The sequence below is a fragment of the Cetorhinus maximus genome, chromosome 8 (assembly GCF_964194155.1).
Source record: "Cetorhinus maximus chromosome 8, sCetMax3.hap1.1, whole genome shotgun sequence".
Taxonomy (NCBI): Eukaryota; Metazoa; Chordata; class Chondrichthyes; order Lamniformes; family Cetorhinidae; genus Cetorhinus; species Cetorhinus maximus.
Window position 1 is genome coordinate 4,936,771 of NC_135886.1, and position 17,195 is coordinate 4,953,965.

Sequence of the window (17,195 nt, forward strand, 5' to 3'; positions counted from 1 at the left end):
AAACGGCGGCGGTCGATAGCGGAAGGTCGGCGGCTGAAGTGGGAGAGGGAGAGAGAGAGAGTTTGGTGGGGGAGGAGGAGAGGAGGGGGGGGAGAGGGTGACAGAGGAGAGACGATGGCCGAGCTGCTGAAGAAGGGAGGCCCCGAGCCGGTGGAAACCAAAGACGTGAGGGAGGCGCTGAAAGCCAAGGAGGTGAAGGAGAACGCCAACGCCGAGAGAGCGCAGAGCGGCGAGAAAACCAAGGCTGACATGGAGAAGTACTCGCTCAACAAGACGGCGGCGCCGAAAGAGCCCTCCCTGGTCGTCTTCAACAACGACGGCGGCGCTGTCGCCTCGCATAAGCCCGTGAAGAAGGTGAGGCGGCCGGGGCTGCTGGACAAGGGGGTTGGGGGGGGAATAGAACCATCGACTCCCCGGGACTGCACTGGACTGGACTTGGGGGGAGGGGGAGGGGCGGAGGCCGCTGCATTGTGGGAGTTGTAGTTTCTCGACCAGCCCGGCGGCTCGTGGGGACTCAGCGGAAGGACTGCAAGTCCTGGGATGCCCTGCAAGGCGGCGCATGCGCAGTACGTCTAACGGCGTCCTTTACTCATTTTATTCCCCCCCCCCCCCCCCCAAACGTTTATTGGAGGTAATAACCTTCCCACCCCCTCCCTCCCACCCACCCACTCTCCCAACCCCCTCCCTCTCATTCTCCCACCCCCCTCCCTCCCTCCCTCCCATCCACCCACTCTCCCACCCCCCTCCCTCCCATCCACCCACTCTCCCACCCCCCTCCCTCCCATCCATCCACTCTCCCACCCCCACCAAGAAAATCAATAATTGGTGAGTTAGCTGACATTGTGCAAGCCCCTCTCCATATACCCCCCCCCCCCCCCCCCCCCAAAGTTGGGATTTTGAATTTTTGATGGTTCCACACTCCATGGTAGATTTGATCAGCATTTTATCAATTGTTTTATTTCTTTCCAAGTTTCTCTCCTTTAGAAGGGACTGAATCTCACTAGTTAAAGCGCTACCAATAGCACTGGACTTTTTCACTGCAGTACCTTTGGCAAATTTTGCCACTTTTCACCTGTGAGCCTTTGCAGTCTGCATGCAGCACTGGCAAAATTGTTGCCAGCATTGATGCTGAAATAGGTGTTCATGTGTTAAAACTTTAAAGGGCAAGTTGTTATTGCCTATTTTGACACGGGACAAACTAGAAGTTCTCTTTTTAAAAAACCTATTACTTGGGAGGTGACGGAGCTATTAACATTACAACAAATAAAAGCAAAATACTGCAGATGCTGAAAACCTAAAAGCTATTAACATAGCTCTGAAGAAGAGTCATAACAACTCGAAACATTAACTCTGTTTTTCTCTCCACAGACGCTGTTAGATATGCTGAGTTTTTCCAGCGTTTTCTGTTTTTGTTTCAGATTTCCAGCATCCGCTGTGTTTCGCTTTTAGCTATTAACATTGATGTTTTTGATTTTAGACCAAAGTTCCAGTTGTTTCATTTCACATGGGTATCCAAGTACATAAACTATGTTAATCAAGGCATATTTGTCTAGAATATCTGCTAAGCATGCAAAGATCCATTTTTGTTTTATGTTTTATTATAAGCTATTGCACAGAAAGTCAGTGACCAGCAGAGTTGTTAAAATTATAAATGGGTTATCCAGTCTATTGATCCTAAAGAAAGAGCATATAGGTTTAAAATGTAGACGGGTAACATTTCTGGTATGAAATGAATTCTAGTAAGTGTAACCATGATCCGGATCCCAGATGTTTGTCACCCTGTTGCTTTGGGATATTGAAAATTGGCATTATATCTGTGGCAATTTTCTTTGATCTTTTGGACTTGGTTGAATCAAAACTATGCATCATTAACCATTGGTGTGTGTCAGTTGTTCATCCTTGCCCTGGCTTTACTAGTGACCAAAGTTTTCAGCACCATCAGCTACCTGTTAACTGATGAAATTACAGTTGCTCAGTCCTTTCTAAAGAAAGAGCTGAAGAATTTTGTTAGTTTCAACTGAAAATTGAGTTATTGAAACTTGCCAAGTTCTTCCGTTTTGTTTTATTATTGCCACTTCCTGTCACTAGTTCTTAATTTATATTGTATTCTATCCTGCTCATTTCAACTTTTGATGGTGCCCTGCATACTGTGCCTTGGTCTCTTATTTGACTCTCTTAATAAAACAAAAATAGTGAACATAACTGAGAGAGAAACATTGTTTTGGACCATTTTCTTTTGCCTGCTGAATTTGCACCAATTTCGCATAAATGTATCTGTTTTGCTTGATAAGTATTTCAGCTGATTTAGCCATCATTGTGCCTGGTGGAATTAAGTCATTTTAAGTTCAATTCTCGGTGGTCATGGAAAGAAAGAATTTGCACTTATCTAAAATCTTACACGGTGTTCAAAATTTATTGACCATGAAGCAGTTTGGCAGTGTAGACATTGTTTAATATTTTGGTTCCTTCTTGGGATGTGGGTGTCATTGGCTAGGCCAACAATTTTGCCCATTTCTCCCCTAATTATCCTTGAGAAGGTACTGGTGAGCTGCCACCTTGAACTGCTTGCAGTGCATGTGGTGAAGACCTCCCTGGGAACTATTTGGTGGAGATGCAGGATTTTGACAGTGATGACGAAGAAACATCAACGTATTTCCAAATCAAGATAGTGCGTGACTTGAGGAGACCATGCAGGTGATGTATTCCCATGTGACTGCTGTCCTTGGTTTTCTAGGCGGTAGAGGTCTTGGGTTTTGGATGTACAGTTGCTGCAGTGCATCTTGTAGATAGTACATGCTGCAGCCTTGGCTCAGCAGTGGTAGAGGGAATGAATGTTTAAGGTGGTGGATGGGATACCAATAAAACATGCTCCTGGATGGCGTTGAGCTTTTTGAGTGTTTTTGGAGCTGAACTCTACCAGGCATGAAGGAGAATATTCCATGTCACCTCTAACTTGTGCCTCGTAAATGAGAACTGGCTTTGGGGAGTCAGGTGAGTTACATGCTGCAGAATATCGATCCTCTGACCGGCCCTTGCAACCAATGTACTTATCTGGCTGGTCCAGTTAAGTACCTGGTCAATAATGATCCGCAGGATGTTGATGGTGGCGCTGTTGAATGTTAAAGGGGGATGGTTAAATTTTCTCTTGATGGAAATGTTCATTACCCAGTGCTTGCAAATGTTGCTTAACACTTACAAGCTCAAGCCTGAATGTTCTTCAGGTCTTGCTACTTGAGGGCATAGACTGCTGCAGTATCTGAGGAGTTATGAATGGAACTGAATGCGGTACAGTCATCAGCAAACAACCCCACTTCTGACCTTTATGATGGGGAGAAAGTCACTGATGAAGCAGCTAAAGATGGTTGAGCTTCTGACACTCTCCTGAGGAATTCCTAAAGCACTGATTGGCCTCCAACAACAACAGCCATCTTACTTTGTGCTGGGGATGATTCCAGCCTGTGGAGAGTTTCCCCCGAATTCCCAATGACTTCAGTTTTACAAGGGCTTCTTAATGTCGCACTCATTCAATTGCTTCCTTGATGTCACGGGCAGTCACTCTCATCTGACCCTACCACTGAAATGTGTGGACCAAGGCTGCAATGGAATCGGGAGCAATTATCCTGGCGAAACTCAAGCTCAACCTATGCGCAGGTTATTGATGAATAAGTATCGCTTGATAGCACTGCTGAAGACACCTTCCATTACTTTGCTGCTGCTTGAGAATAGACTAATGGGGTGGTAAATGGCCAGATTGGAATGTCCTGCTTTTTGTGGACAGGACATACCTGGGGAATTTTACACATTTTCGGGTAGATGGCAGTGTTGTAGCTGTACACAAACACCTTTACTGGGATGCGGCTAGTTCAGGAGCAGAAGTCTTCAGCACTACAGGTGGGATATTGTTGGGGGCCCATAGACTTTGCTGTATCGAGAATGCTTTTCAGTTTCTTGGTATCATGTGTGATGAATTGAATTGGCTTAAGACTGGCTTCTGTGATGATCGGAACCTCAGGAGGAGACAGTGATTAAACGTGCATTTTATATAGTATATTTCACAATCACCGGACAGCTCAAAGTGCTTTGCAATGAAGTACATTTGAAGGGTTGTCACTGTTGTAATATAGGAAAGACAGCAGCCAGTTTGCACACAGCAAGCTCCCACAAACAGCAATGTGATAACCAGGTAATCTGTTTTTGTTATGTTGATTCGGGGATAAATATTAGTCAGGACACCAGGGATATCTCTGATGCGCTTCTTTGAAATAGTGCCTCAGGATCTTTTACGTCCATCTGTGAGAGCAGACCAAGCCTATCTTAACATCTTATCTGAAAGACGGCACCTTGGACAGTGCAGCACTCCCTCATTATTGTAATGGAATGTCAGCCTTAATTTTTGTCCTCAGGCGCTGGAGTGACACTTGAACCCATAACCTTCTGACTCAGAGGCAAGAGTGTTGAATACTGAGCCACGGATGGTGCACCAATGGATCATCGACTTGGCACTTTTTTTGGCTAAAGCTGGTTGCAAAAGCTTTAGTCTCGCTTTTTGCATTCAGACATTGGGCTGTGCCACCATTGAGGATGGGGATGTTTGTGGAACTGCTTCCTGTTAATTGAATACCTCCATTCACAATTGGATATGACAGGACTTCAGAGTTTGATTTGATCTGTTGGTTGTAGGATTGCTTGGCTGTGCCATAGCATCCTGCTTCTGCTGTTTAGCATGCACATAGTTTTCTATGGTAGCTTCACCAGATTGGCATCTCATTTTTGCGTATGCTTGCTGTTGTTGCTCACATACTCTTCTACGCTCCCCATTGAACCAGGGATATTCCGTTGACTTCAGGGATATGTCAGGCCATGAGGTTACAGATTGTGGTGAAACATTATGATGTTGCTGGTGGTTAACAGTCTTACATTGTTGCTTAGTTGTGAGCTGCTGGATCTCTTCCTCACCTATCCCATTTAGAACGGTGATAGTGCCACACAACACAATGGAGAGTGCCCTCAGTGTGAAGACAGGACTTTGGAGTCAAAAGGATGGTGGTCGCGCCTACCAATACTGTCAGGTACAGATGCATCCATGACACAGATGGCGAGGACAAGCTCACCTGGATTTTTTTCTTTTCTTCGTTCTTTCGTTACCTGCTGCAGGCCTAGTCTGGCAGCTCTGTCTTTCAGGTTTCTGCCAGCAATGGTGCTACTGAGGTACTCCAGGCAAAGGATATTGAAGCACCTTACCCTGAGTCCCACCTTGCTGATGTTTGACCTAAGATTTCTAGGGTTGCGGGGTCAATTTTGAAGACTGCCAGGGCCAAACCCTCCTGACTATATAACACTTATGCCTCCACCTCTTGTGGGTCTGCCTTACCGGAGGGACAGACATACTTGGGGATGGTGATTGAGTAATCGGGGACGTTGGCTGAAAGGTATAGGTGATTGGTTCTTTTGCCAATGAGGAGATGAGGAAATATTTCGAACGTATAAAGAGGTTAGGATCTCAAATGCACTGCCTGTGTGGCAGAGGCTGATTCAATTGTTACTTTCAAAAGGTTGTTGGATAATTATCTGAAGAGGAAAAAGATTGCAGGGCTATGGGGGGAAAAGGCAGTAGAGTGGGACCGACTGAGTTTCTTTTGCAGAGAGCTGGAATGGAAATGATGGGCTGAATAACCTCCTTCCATGCTGTAACCATTCGATGATTCTATGAATGCTTCTATAAGATGAATCTTTGAGGCTTTCCTTTTCCAGTGTATACATTCCATCTGCAGCCTCTCCTTGTAATTTAGGTGCCCTGTCCCTGCTATCAGTTTAGTTGACCGTTGCCGTACTCTTTCTAATGCTTGGCTGGTTTTTCACTTTATTTTTTTCATAGTTTAAATCATTCAACAACATTGAGAGGGCGGGTGTGGGGATGAAAGGAGGAGAAACCTTTTTTTTTAAAAAAAACTTCTTTATTCCTCCGACTTTAAGTGGTGATGGAAACTGGTCACAGCTGGGTAGGTTTGCTAATGTTTCGTTCCCAGCAAGGAGCTATACTCAGGAAATAAAGATTGTAGATACAAAATTAAAGATTTGATTCTCTAACCTGCACTCTCTTTGAAAGTAACTCCTGAGATCAGTGAATTTAGCCTAACATTCCATGTGTGGCCCCCACCAGCATCTGTTGAAAATCTAAGTGAAGGATAATGCTGATAGCTGAAGAGCTGAGCGAGTCTTTTTTTTAAAAAGATTTTCTTTTCCAGTTTTAGCATATTGTACAATAATAACTGTTTGGAAGTACTTTTATTTTTCCCTGATTATCTGCAGAGAGAAATTTAGCTGTTGAAGCTGAGATTTGAATTGGGTCCTGCAGCTTGTGTTGCATTCAGATGTGTTCATACGTTTAGTCAGAAATGTGGTAAGCCAACTAACATCAGTGACATCCAGAATGATGGCTCGATTAGGTGTCATGTTAATAATCTGTTGGGACTGGGGTTTGAGGGGAATGGAGGAGGCTGTAACGTCTAGTGTCTCAGCTTGCCTACAACAAATAATCATTTTGACAAAAAATAAAATGCTATTTCCCTGTAGAATAAGTGTCATACCTGGAGTGGTGACATAATTGCCTGCGGTATCTTTTTGTGCACTGAAGGAAGTTCTTTTTTTAAATCTTCAAAGTGAAGGAGATTCATCACTTTTAAATCAACTTTGCACTTCTTGTAATTCTAGTTTATGATCATCATTGACCTGCTATAAAGCTCGAGATTTAGGATACTAAAGTATTGAGTGTCTGAAACCAGAAAGGAGAACAGACTTTTTAAGACTTGTGGTATGTGACTGATTGCTGGGACATCAGATTGAGGTTGGGAACGAAGCTTCACACCTGAGGTTTGAGTGGCAGTGCACATTAATTAAATGGAACATTAACATTTTTGTTGTGCTTCAACCAGGGCATAATACATATTTTCCCATGAGAAGACTGATGATGCAAAAGTTTCTAAAGTAGAGCTATTCAGCTATCTAGTGTCTGATCCCTGTGGATTTACTTTGTCTGGAAAGATTAAGAAACTTGTGTGAATAAATGAACCTTAAAGGTTAGATTGGTTCCTTTGCCTCATAGCTTGAATTTCTATCTACAGTGTCAAGTTGAGGTCGAGGTGTTTCTGACTGGTTAACATTTAATATGTAACTGTAAAGGGGCTATTTGGGCACTCACATTTAAATATAGGGTATGTATTTTTATTTGAAAATAGGAATAAAATTAATCTTCACTGAAGACTTTAAAGGCTAGCTGAGCAACTCCAGAAGTGACTTAGCATTTCCTTTTTTGTTATAATATTCACTGTGATCTGCTGTATTTTGTTCTGACAGCAATTTGCATTTATATAATGACTTTAATGTAGTAAAGCGTCCCAAGATGCTTCGAAGGAACATTATCAATTAAAGTTTGACACGAGCTACATAAGGAGATATTAGGGCAGATAACCAAAAGCTTAGTTCATTAGGTAGGTGTTAAGGTGCATCTTAGAGGCGAGCCAGAGGGGTGAAGAGGTTTATGGAGGGAATCCTAGAGCTTAGGACAGGGGTTTTCTAAACGGGGTTTAGGGTCCGATAGGGTCCGATAGACCCCGATAGGGTCACAGTGGTCACATTTGGGGTCAAGAGCTCTCCCTCCTCTGAGGCTTCTGTGGCGACTGGAGAGGAGACTGCCCAGTTTGGAAGCTCTGGCTGAACAGCCCTTGACCCACTGGATCAATGCCACCAAACAGCACGGGGCAGACGGTGAACCCAAAGTGACCTTTATCATCAGAAAACACTTTTTGTGAGAATTTGAGTGGGCCTGGGATGTTTGTATGCCAACTTGGCACAGACCGAAACAGGCAAGTGTGACAGAGCCACCTACTGAGTATGGGAAAAACCAGCAGGTTATGCAGGTGAGCAGGAGATGTATGTGTTTACAGGCTCCATACCTTAGGATAGTGACTCTACTTCATAGGCACTGGTAATTAGAGCAAGAGGTCAAGTGGGGGAAGAAGAGAGGTGTGTGTGTCTGTCTTGGGAAGAGCGGCTGGTGTTTGTGAGGTAGGGTTGGAAAGATGGAGTATGTGTGTGTGGGGTTCAGGTGGTGAGTTGGTTAGGAAGAGAGGTGTGTGTGTGATGGGAGGAGAAGGGCTGTTTGCAATGTGTGTTGAGGGTAGGGGGGGTAAAGAGGGGTTTCACTGAGTCTTCTGTCACCAGAGAATATGGAGAGCTTGACCAAAACCTATGGAGTACTTAAAATAATAGCATTTAAGCAAAGTACTTTAAAATACATCATATAAATATAAACATCTGTATGATATGTAATTCTATAATATGCAAACTTTACAGAATGCTACTATGCTGCTTTTGTTGGCACCTGGCGTCAAGTTAATTTTCAAGTTAAAATGGGGTTGCATTAGAAAATAGTTTGAGAAGGACTGCCCTAAGCTCTGGAATTCCTTTAGTCTTCCCTTTGTTCTTTTTAAGACACTTCTTAAAAAATCTAACTCTGTGTCTAAGGTTTTGGTCATTTGCCCTAACATTTTCTTAGGTGTCAAATTTTGTTTGCTAACATTCCTGTGAGGCACAGTGAAGTATTACATTACATTAAAGGCACTGTACAAGGGCAAGTTGTTTTTGGGCAGCTGAAAGCACAGTTGCCAATGGTGAAGCGATTAAAACTGGAGGATGTGCAAGAGGTCAAAATTTAGGAGCACAGAGATTTTGGGGAGGGGCTGGTTGTAGGGCTGTAGGAGCACAATGGTTTGATCTGCACCTCCTTCACATGGCTCAGTAAACTCCATAAATGAACCAGCATCAGCTGTTAACTTAGAGAATTATGCTGAAAAGTTAGTGTGATATGCATGGTAGTTAAGTTGTACTCTTCGGTGAAGTTTCAGAGATATTTTCTTGGTTAAGCTTTTAGTAGTCATGTCAAAAATATAAATCATCTTGAATGAATGTCATTGTGTCAGGGATAAATTGTATATTACCATTCAATGTGATAGAAAGAATGATTAAAAACAAGTGAGCTTTTCATGCCTAAAAGATAACTGTTGCATCAAGAATAGAGGAAGTAGCTAGAGATCTCTAATCTTATTTTTGTGTGCAAGTGACTCAATAAAGGGCTCAAAATTTGGTCTGTTCTGAATGTCTGTTACATTGCATCTTGCAATCACTCTTGGCTAACACATTTTCCTCTGTGATTTTGTACAGTGTTTTAAAACAGCTGTGTGCTGTATGGATCCTAATTGTAGTAGAGTTTTGAGCAATGTCTTTTCATCTCCTGGATTGGGGTGAAATATTGTCCACATTGGATGCAAATTATCTCTACCTGCTGGCTTTAAGGGCTCTATCACACAGAATCATAGAATTGTTATGGCACAGAAGGAGATCATTCAGCCCATCACATCTGCACTGGCTCTCTAAATGAGCATTATGACTTAGTGCCATTTTCCTGCCTTTTCCCTGTACCCTTGCACATTGTTTCTATTCAAATAATCATCTAATGCCCTCTTGATTGCCTCGATTGAACCTGCCTCCACCACACTTCCAGACAGTGCATTTCAGGTTCACCTCACTTGCTGTGTGAAAAAGTTATTTTTCTCACATCGCATTTTTTTTTTGCAATTCGCTTTCCTTCTGTACCCTCTCATTTTTGATCCTTTTACAAGCGGGAACAATTTCTACCCATCTCCCTGCCTCATGATTTTGAACACCTCTATAAAATCTTCTCTCAGCCTTATCCTCTCCAAGGAGAACATTCCCAACTTCGCCAATCTATCTTCATAACTGAAGTTTCTCATTCCTGGAGCTATTCTTGTAAACCTCTTAACTCTCTCCAATGCAGTCACATCCTTCCTATTATGTGTCGCTCAGAACTGTACACAATACTCCAGCTGAGGTCTAACTAGTGTCTTATGTAAATTCAGCATAACTTCCTTGCTCTTGTTATCTATGCCCCTATTAATAAAGCCCAGGATATTATATGCTTTATTAACTGCTCTCTCCACCTGCCCTGCCACCTTCAATGATCTATGCACATATGCACCCAGGTCCCTCTGCTCCTGCACCCCCTTAAGAATTATACTCTTTATATTTTATTGTCTCTCCATGTTCGTCCTACCAAGATGTATCACCTCACACTTCTTGAACTTCATCTGCCACCTATCTGCCCACTCCACCAACATGTCTATTTCCTTTTGTGGTTCTATACTGTCCCCCTTACAGTTTACAATGCTTCCAAGTTTCGCATCAACCGCAAACTTTGAAATTGTCCCCTGCACACCAAAATCTAGATCATTAATGTATATCAGGAAAAGCAAGGGTCCCAATACTAACCCCAAAGGATCTCTGCTAAAAATCTTCTTTCAGCCCGAAAAATATCCATTGACCATTACTCTCTCTTCCTTATTACTCAGCCAATTTTGTATCCATATTGGTACTGTCCTCTTTATCCCATGAGCTATAACTTTTCTCACAAGCCTGTTGTGTGGTACTGTATCGAATGCCTTCTGAAAGTCCATGTACATCACATCAACAACATTACCCTCATCAACCCTCTCTGTTACTTCTTCAAAAAACTCCAGCAAGTTAGTTAAACATTACTTCCCCTTTAGAAACCCATGCTGGCTCTTCCTTGTCAACTCACGTTTTTCCATGTGATTGCTAATTCTATCTCAAATAATTGTTTCTAGAAGCTTCCCCAGGACTGAAGTTAAACTGACTGGTCTGTAATTGCTAGGCTTATACTTACAACCTTTTTTGAACAAGGGCGTAATGTTTGCAATTCTCCAGTCCTCTGCCACCTCCCTTGAATCTAGGGAAGACTGAAAGATTATGGCCAGCGCCCTTTTAATTTCCACACTCACTTCTTTCAACATCCTTGGATGCATCTCATCTGCAGTGCCTTGTCAACTTTAAGTATTGACAGTTTATCCAACGCTTCCTCTTTAACAATTTTGAACCCTTCTAGTGACAGAGTTTCCCCCTCTGTCACTGTGACCTCAGTAGCATCTGCTTGCTCGGTAAAGGCAGATGCAAAGTACTCATTTAGCACCTCAGCCATGCCCCCTGCCTCTATGTGTAAATCCCCTTTTTGGTTCCTAATTGGCCCTACTCCTTTTACCAACCTTTTATTATTCACATGCCTATAGAAGACTTTGGGAGTCCCCTTTATATTTTCTGCCAGTCTTTTCTCATAACCCCTCTTTGCTTCTCTGATTTGCTTTTGTAACCCCCCGCCATGAACTTTTTGTATTCTGCTTGGCTCTCAATTGTGTTTTCTATCTGACACCTGTTATAAGCGCATTTTTTTTTCTTTATCTTAATTTCTATCTCCTTGTTCATCCAGGGAGCTCTGGATTTGTTTGCCCTACCTTTCCCTTTTGATGGAATGTACCTTGACTGCCCAATTTCTTCTTTGAAGGTAGCCCATTGTCCAGCTACAGTTTTTCCTGCCAACCTTTGGTCCCAGCCTATCCGGCCCAGCTCAATTCTTGCCCTGTTGAAATCCGCTCTCCCCCAGTTAATTATTCTTACCCTGGATTGCCTATTGTCTTTATCTCCCATCATCTTGAACCTTACTATACAATTATCATTGTCTCCTAAATGTTCCCCCACTGACGGTTGATCTACTTGACCCACCTCATTTCCAAGAACCAGGTCCAATAGTGCATCCTTTCTTGTTGGATTGGACACACACTGCTGTTGAAAATTCTCCTGAACACAATCTAGGAACTCTTGCCTCCCCCCCAGCCCCCCGCCTCTGCCCTTTACACTACCACTGTCTCAGTCTTCGTTCAGGTAATTAAAGTCTCCCACTGTAAACTACTCTATAATGTTTGCATCTCTTTGTAATTTCCCTGCAGATTTGTTTCTCTACATCCTTCCCACTAGTCTATGGCAGTCTATAGACTACATCGAGCAATGTAATTGCACCCCTTTGTTCCTTAGCTCGAGCCAAATGTGGGATGTAACTCTAACGTGAGATATATCTGTTGAATAGAAACGGAAGATGCTGGAAATACTCAGCTGGTCAGGCAGCATCCGTGGAGACAGAAACAGTTATTTGACCTTTCACCAGAACTAGAAAAATGTAAAAGCGTGCACAGGTTTTAAGCAAATAGGGAAAGCGGTGGGAAGGAGAGAGAAGCATAGAAGGAAAGATCTTTAATAGGGTGGACAGCAGGAATGATGAACCAAATCTGTGTTTGGTTCCCCAATTTGGTGGGCATCATATTGTGAATAGTGAATACGGTATACTAAAATGAAAGGTGTACAAGTAATTTGTTGCTTCATCTGGGAGGAGTCTTTGGGGCTCTCTGATTTCCAGCATGATACTGCCAGCGAACACACTTTCTTCTCCTGGACGGAGGTAAAAGGGCACTTGTTGCATCTCCTGCACTTACCCAGGAAGACAGCGTGGGATGGGGAGGGGCGACTGAAGATTGAACTAGGGTATCAAAGAGGGAATGGTCCTTCAGCATGACCCTGAACTTCAAGTCATCTGTCATTTTAATCTTCTGCCTCAATCCCTTTCTGACCTCACTATCCTTCGTCTCCTTTAGTGTTCTAAAGAGCATTTTTCTGGACAGCAGTTGTGGGTCATATTTTTGCATTTGTCATTTCCAACTGCCCCGGACCCATCTTTTGTTGACCCTATTATCTCTTTTTGCCTTGCACCAACATCCCTTTGGGCATTTAACCCCTTTTGCCTTTCAGCCTTCCCTTTTGTTCTTCCCTTCCCACTATCTTTACCTCCATATTTCCGAAGTTACATCTCACTCTTTTATCAGAATTAGCAAAAGTAATCATCTGAAACGTTAACTCTGTTTCTATCTCCACAGAGATTTTGCCATTGGGAGAGATGATGGCACAGTGGAACATCACTGGACTAGTAATCCAGAGGCCCAGGCTAATGCTGTAGCAACATGGGTTCAAACCCCACCACAACAGCTGGTGAAATTTGAATTAAATTAATAAAATCTGGAATATAAAACTAGCCTTGGTAATAGTGACCATGAAACTATCTTGGTTGTAAAAACCCATGTGGTTCACTCGTGCCCTTCAGGAAAGGAAGTCAGCCATCCTTACCTGGGCTGGCCTATATGTGACTCCAGACCCACAGCCGTGTGGTTGACTCTTAACTGATCTCTGAGATAGCCTAACAAGCCACTCAGTTCAAGGGCAATTAGGGATGGGCAGTAAATACTAGCCTAGCTAGAGATGCCCACATCCCGTGAAAGAATGATTTTAAAAATGAAAGAATAAATTCTATGCTGAGCATTTCCAGAATTTTCTGTTTTTATTTTGAATTTCCAGCGGCTGTGGTATTTTGCTTTTTTTGTAAATTTGGTTAGTACAATTTCCTTTGGGTATGAGGCCACAGCATTAACTTATCATTGGTTTAAAGAAGCCTTAAGGAACTCCTTCAGAAATGAAAATTCTACAGTGGTGAAGCAAAGGGTGCTTTTTATGTGGTTCAGATAATAAGTACTGTTTCACCTTGGTGACTATTTAGACTTTGATATAGGACCGCTGAATATATGCAAGTGGATCAAGGTCTGCTTCATAATGCACATATATCTCCTCCTTTTAAATGAGTTTAGAATTCGCTGTTGCAAATGAATAAGGCAGTTTAGAGATGTTGAATAATAAATCTCGCACCGTGGCCCATGTGAGTGGAATACAGTGATAAGGGATATGCTGACAGTTGGAATTATCAAGGAGAGGTGAAAAAAAAATCACAAGATAAAATCTGCTGAGGCTAATACAGCAGGAATCTCTGGCTCCCAAGGGTAATTAAGCAGAGCCTCAGGAGATTAATCCCAGCCTTTTATTACATTGTAAAAGTTAAACCGTTTATAGACTTAAGGTATGGTTGACTGGAGCTAGATCGTGGACTTTTTGAGTCCAGTGACCTGGTACATTCAACCTGATTTTAAAAAATATATTCATTCATAGGATCTGAATGTCGCTGGCAAGGCCAGCATTTATTGCCCATCTCTAATTGCCCTTGAGAAGTTGGTGGTGAGCTGCTTCTTGATCGGCTGCAGGCGCCACAGGGTAGCTAAATTGTTTAGTAGGGAGGGGCAAGTCGGAGGACCCCCCCCTCATGGGCTGGTTAAGGTGGCCATCCACAGACCTGGGATTGTCACTCAAGCTGCCTGTTTCTCTTTGCAGCTCTGTCTGCACCTCAGTGGCCCTGGAAATGAGCACACGGTGCCCACTGATGGCTTTGAGCCCTGCCACAACTGATAGACACCACAGGGACTGAAGTATGCAGTAGTCGCATATAAAAGCTATTTAATTTAAATTCTATTTTTCTGATATAGTTTTCCATTTAGTTGTCCCTCTTTAAGTGGGGCACTATTGTTTGTTTGATGACACATGGAACAGTTTGTTTCAATATGCAATTATTTATATATAAAATTTATAAGAAATTTATAATTGGTGAACAAAAAGTTGACTATGTAAATATAGCTAAAAGCGGGCAGCAACCTAACCCCATAATGTGTTGTAGAGGGATGGTGAATAGAGCAATAATATTAAAATTGTGAAAAAGAGGAGACCCTGTTAATTCTTAGGGAGCTTGACAGGGCAGATGTTGAGAGGTTGTTTCCCCTTGTGGGAGAGTCTAGGACCAGAGGGCATAATCTCAGAGTAAGGGGGCCCCCATTTAAAACAGATGAGGAGGAATTTCTTCCCTGAGGGTAGTCAATCTGTGGGATTCTTTACTGCAGAGGGCTGTAGAGCCTGGGTCGTTGAGTATATTCAAGGCTGAGATAGACGGATTTTTATTCAGTAAGGGAATTAAGGGTTATGGGGAAAAGGCAGGAGAGTGGAGTTAAGGATTATCAGATCAGTCATGATCTCACTGAATGGCGGAGCAGACTCGATGGGCCGAATGGCCTAATTCTGTTCCTACGTCTTATGGCCTGTGGTGCACCAGGTGACTGGTGGGACACAAAATGTTTTTTTTTCCTTCCTTGTACTTGACATCTGTTTAGTTTTCTGCCTTTTGTAGCATGGATAATTTCAACAACAAACCATATGCAAAATCATAGGCATACACCTATTCAAAATATAAATCTATTGGAGAATCTGTGCTGAATCAGACAGACCTTTCTTAGTTACCACAGTGCTTATCGACTGAATTAGAATCTTCATGTAATTAAATGTTAGGATGTGTGGCAATTGCAGCTGCAGGCGTCTCTTGTAATACAAAGTGATAATCTCCTTGTCTAAATTACAGATTGCAAATGTTTTAATTTGGATATAAAGATGTGATTGCTAATAAACTTGAACTGCAGCATATGAAAAGCTCAATTGTTAGGAGAATATACCTCCTTTAAAATGGTCTGATGCCCCTTGCTAACGTTTGATTTGAGCAACTGAGCAGCAGAGCATAGTAATGCATTTTATTAAACTGCTTCACATGATTGTAAACTGTGTAGTATATCTGGCCTAATAAACCATTTTGACTACGTTTGAAACAGACCCTAGTTTAAATGACATTGTAGAGGTAAAGTTTTTTTGCTGAGGGTATTTCTTGCAGTGTTTAAGTCATAAAAAGATCTTTATTCTTGAGTTATCATGCAGGAGACTGTCTTCCAACCTGTTCAATTTTGAAGCAAGTATAATGTTTTTTCTATTGTTTTGTTTCTGGATGGGGGCAATTTAGTTTTTACGTGTAATGAATGGATTTCTGAACATTGGCTCTCTGTTATTTCTGGTCCTATGCAATTATGGGCTTGATGTTCAAAACAATGTTAAAAAGCTGAGAATGTGAAATATTTTTGGAAAGGCGGTGTTTCTAGTTAGGTCACTTATTAGATTTGTGCTACTGCATCATGTCTATAAGATTAGTATTGATGCTAAGTCGATAGCACTGCACCAATGCTAAAGTTGTGTAAATGGGGTTGTAGGTTCAGATAAGTAGATTGAGTGAAGCAGTGCAAGTCTCCTCCAGAGAGTTCTACTTTGCTTTATTCTGGTGTCAGCTCAGGCTCTGGCTCTGGATTCAAGCAACATCTGTGCATATAACTGCACTGATACAAAGCCAAGCCACCACAGCTGTAGTGTAAATACAACTTTAGAGAGCCTACAACATAGAGTTGTACCCTGGTGCTGCGAGATAAATCATGCTCTGGAAACTACCAAGGTAGTTTGCTCTTATCCACAGCAGAGAAAATCCTGGCAGACATTCTCCTGAATCGTCTACTTCCTGTGACTGAGGAAATCCTCCCACAGAGACAGTGTGGCTTTAGACTTTCCAGAGGAACCTCTGACATGGTCTTTATTGCTGGACAAATTCAAGAAAAATGTCAAGAATAACATCAGGAATTCTTCACTGCGTTCATCGACCTGACAAAACATTTAACTTAGTAAATTGCGAGGCTCTGTGGCTTGTGCTCTAGAGGTTGGGTGTCCAAAAACTTTATCACGATGATATGTCTGCAACTGTGTTGAGTGGGAGATCTGAAACAGACGCCTTCAGAATCCGGACTGGTGTCCAGCAAAGCTCTGTGAAAGCCCTAATACCATTTGCCATCTATTTAACAATGGCTATTCACTCATCAAAGATCAACTGCCCTCTGGTGTGAGTATTAAATACCACTTTGATGGAAAAATCTTTAACCTCAGTCGCCTCTGTGCTAAAACTAAGTTGACCACCATAGACATACATGGTCTCCAGATTTGCAAGCCACTCTCGATCTTTTCAGTTCTGCCTGCAAGAGACTCTGCCTGTGCTTGATGTTAGCAAAACAAATTTTGTATATCAACCCTGACCTGGTCAATCAAATATTCCACCTTCCATATATGTAGAAGGAGAGACTCTGGAGTATGTTGAGCACTTTCCATGAGCACACAATATACTGGTATGGATTGAGAATTGGTTAACAGACAGGAAACAGAGTAGGAATTCTCAGGATGGCAGGTTGTTACTAGTGAGGTGACACAAGGATCAGTGCTTGGGCCACAGCTGTTCATAATCTATATAAATGATTTAGATGTGGGGACCAAATGTAATATATCCAAATTTTCTGATGACACAAAACTAAGTGGGAATATAAATTGTGAGGAGAATGCAAGGAGGATTCAAGGGGATGTGGACAGGCTAAGTGAGTGGACAAGAACATGGCAGATGGAATATGTGAATAAGTTTGATTATCCACTTTGGTAGAAAA

The 17,195-nt window shown here is 42.4% G+C and overlaps 1 protein-coding gene across 2 annotated transcripts in view; it reads left to right on the forward strand.

The window, feature by feature from the left end:
* Positions 1-17,195, forward strand: part of LOC144683393 (S-adenosylhomocysteine hydrolase-like protein 1) — a 107,583-nt gene continuing 90,388 nt past the window's right edge. For both annotated transcript variants that reach the window (XM_078546358.1, XM_078546359.1), the window contains exon 1: positions 1-354. In XM_078546358.1, the coding sequence (XP_078402484.1) occupies positions 115-354 (240 nt within the window). In that variant the 5' untranslated portion in view covers positions 1-114. The remainder of the gene's footprint in view (positions 355-17,195) is intronic.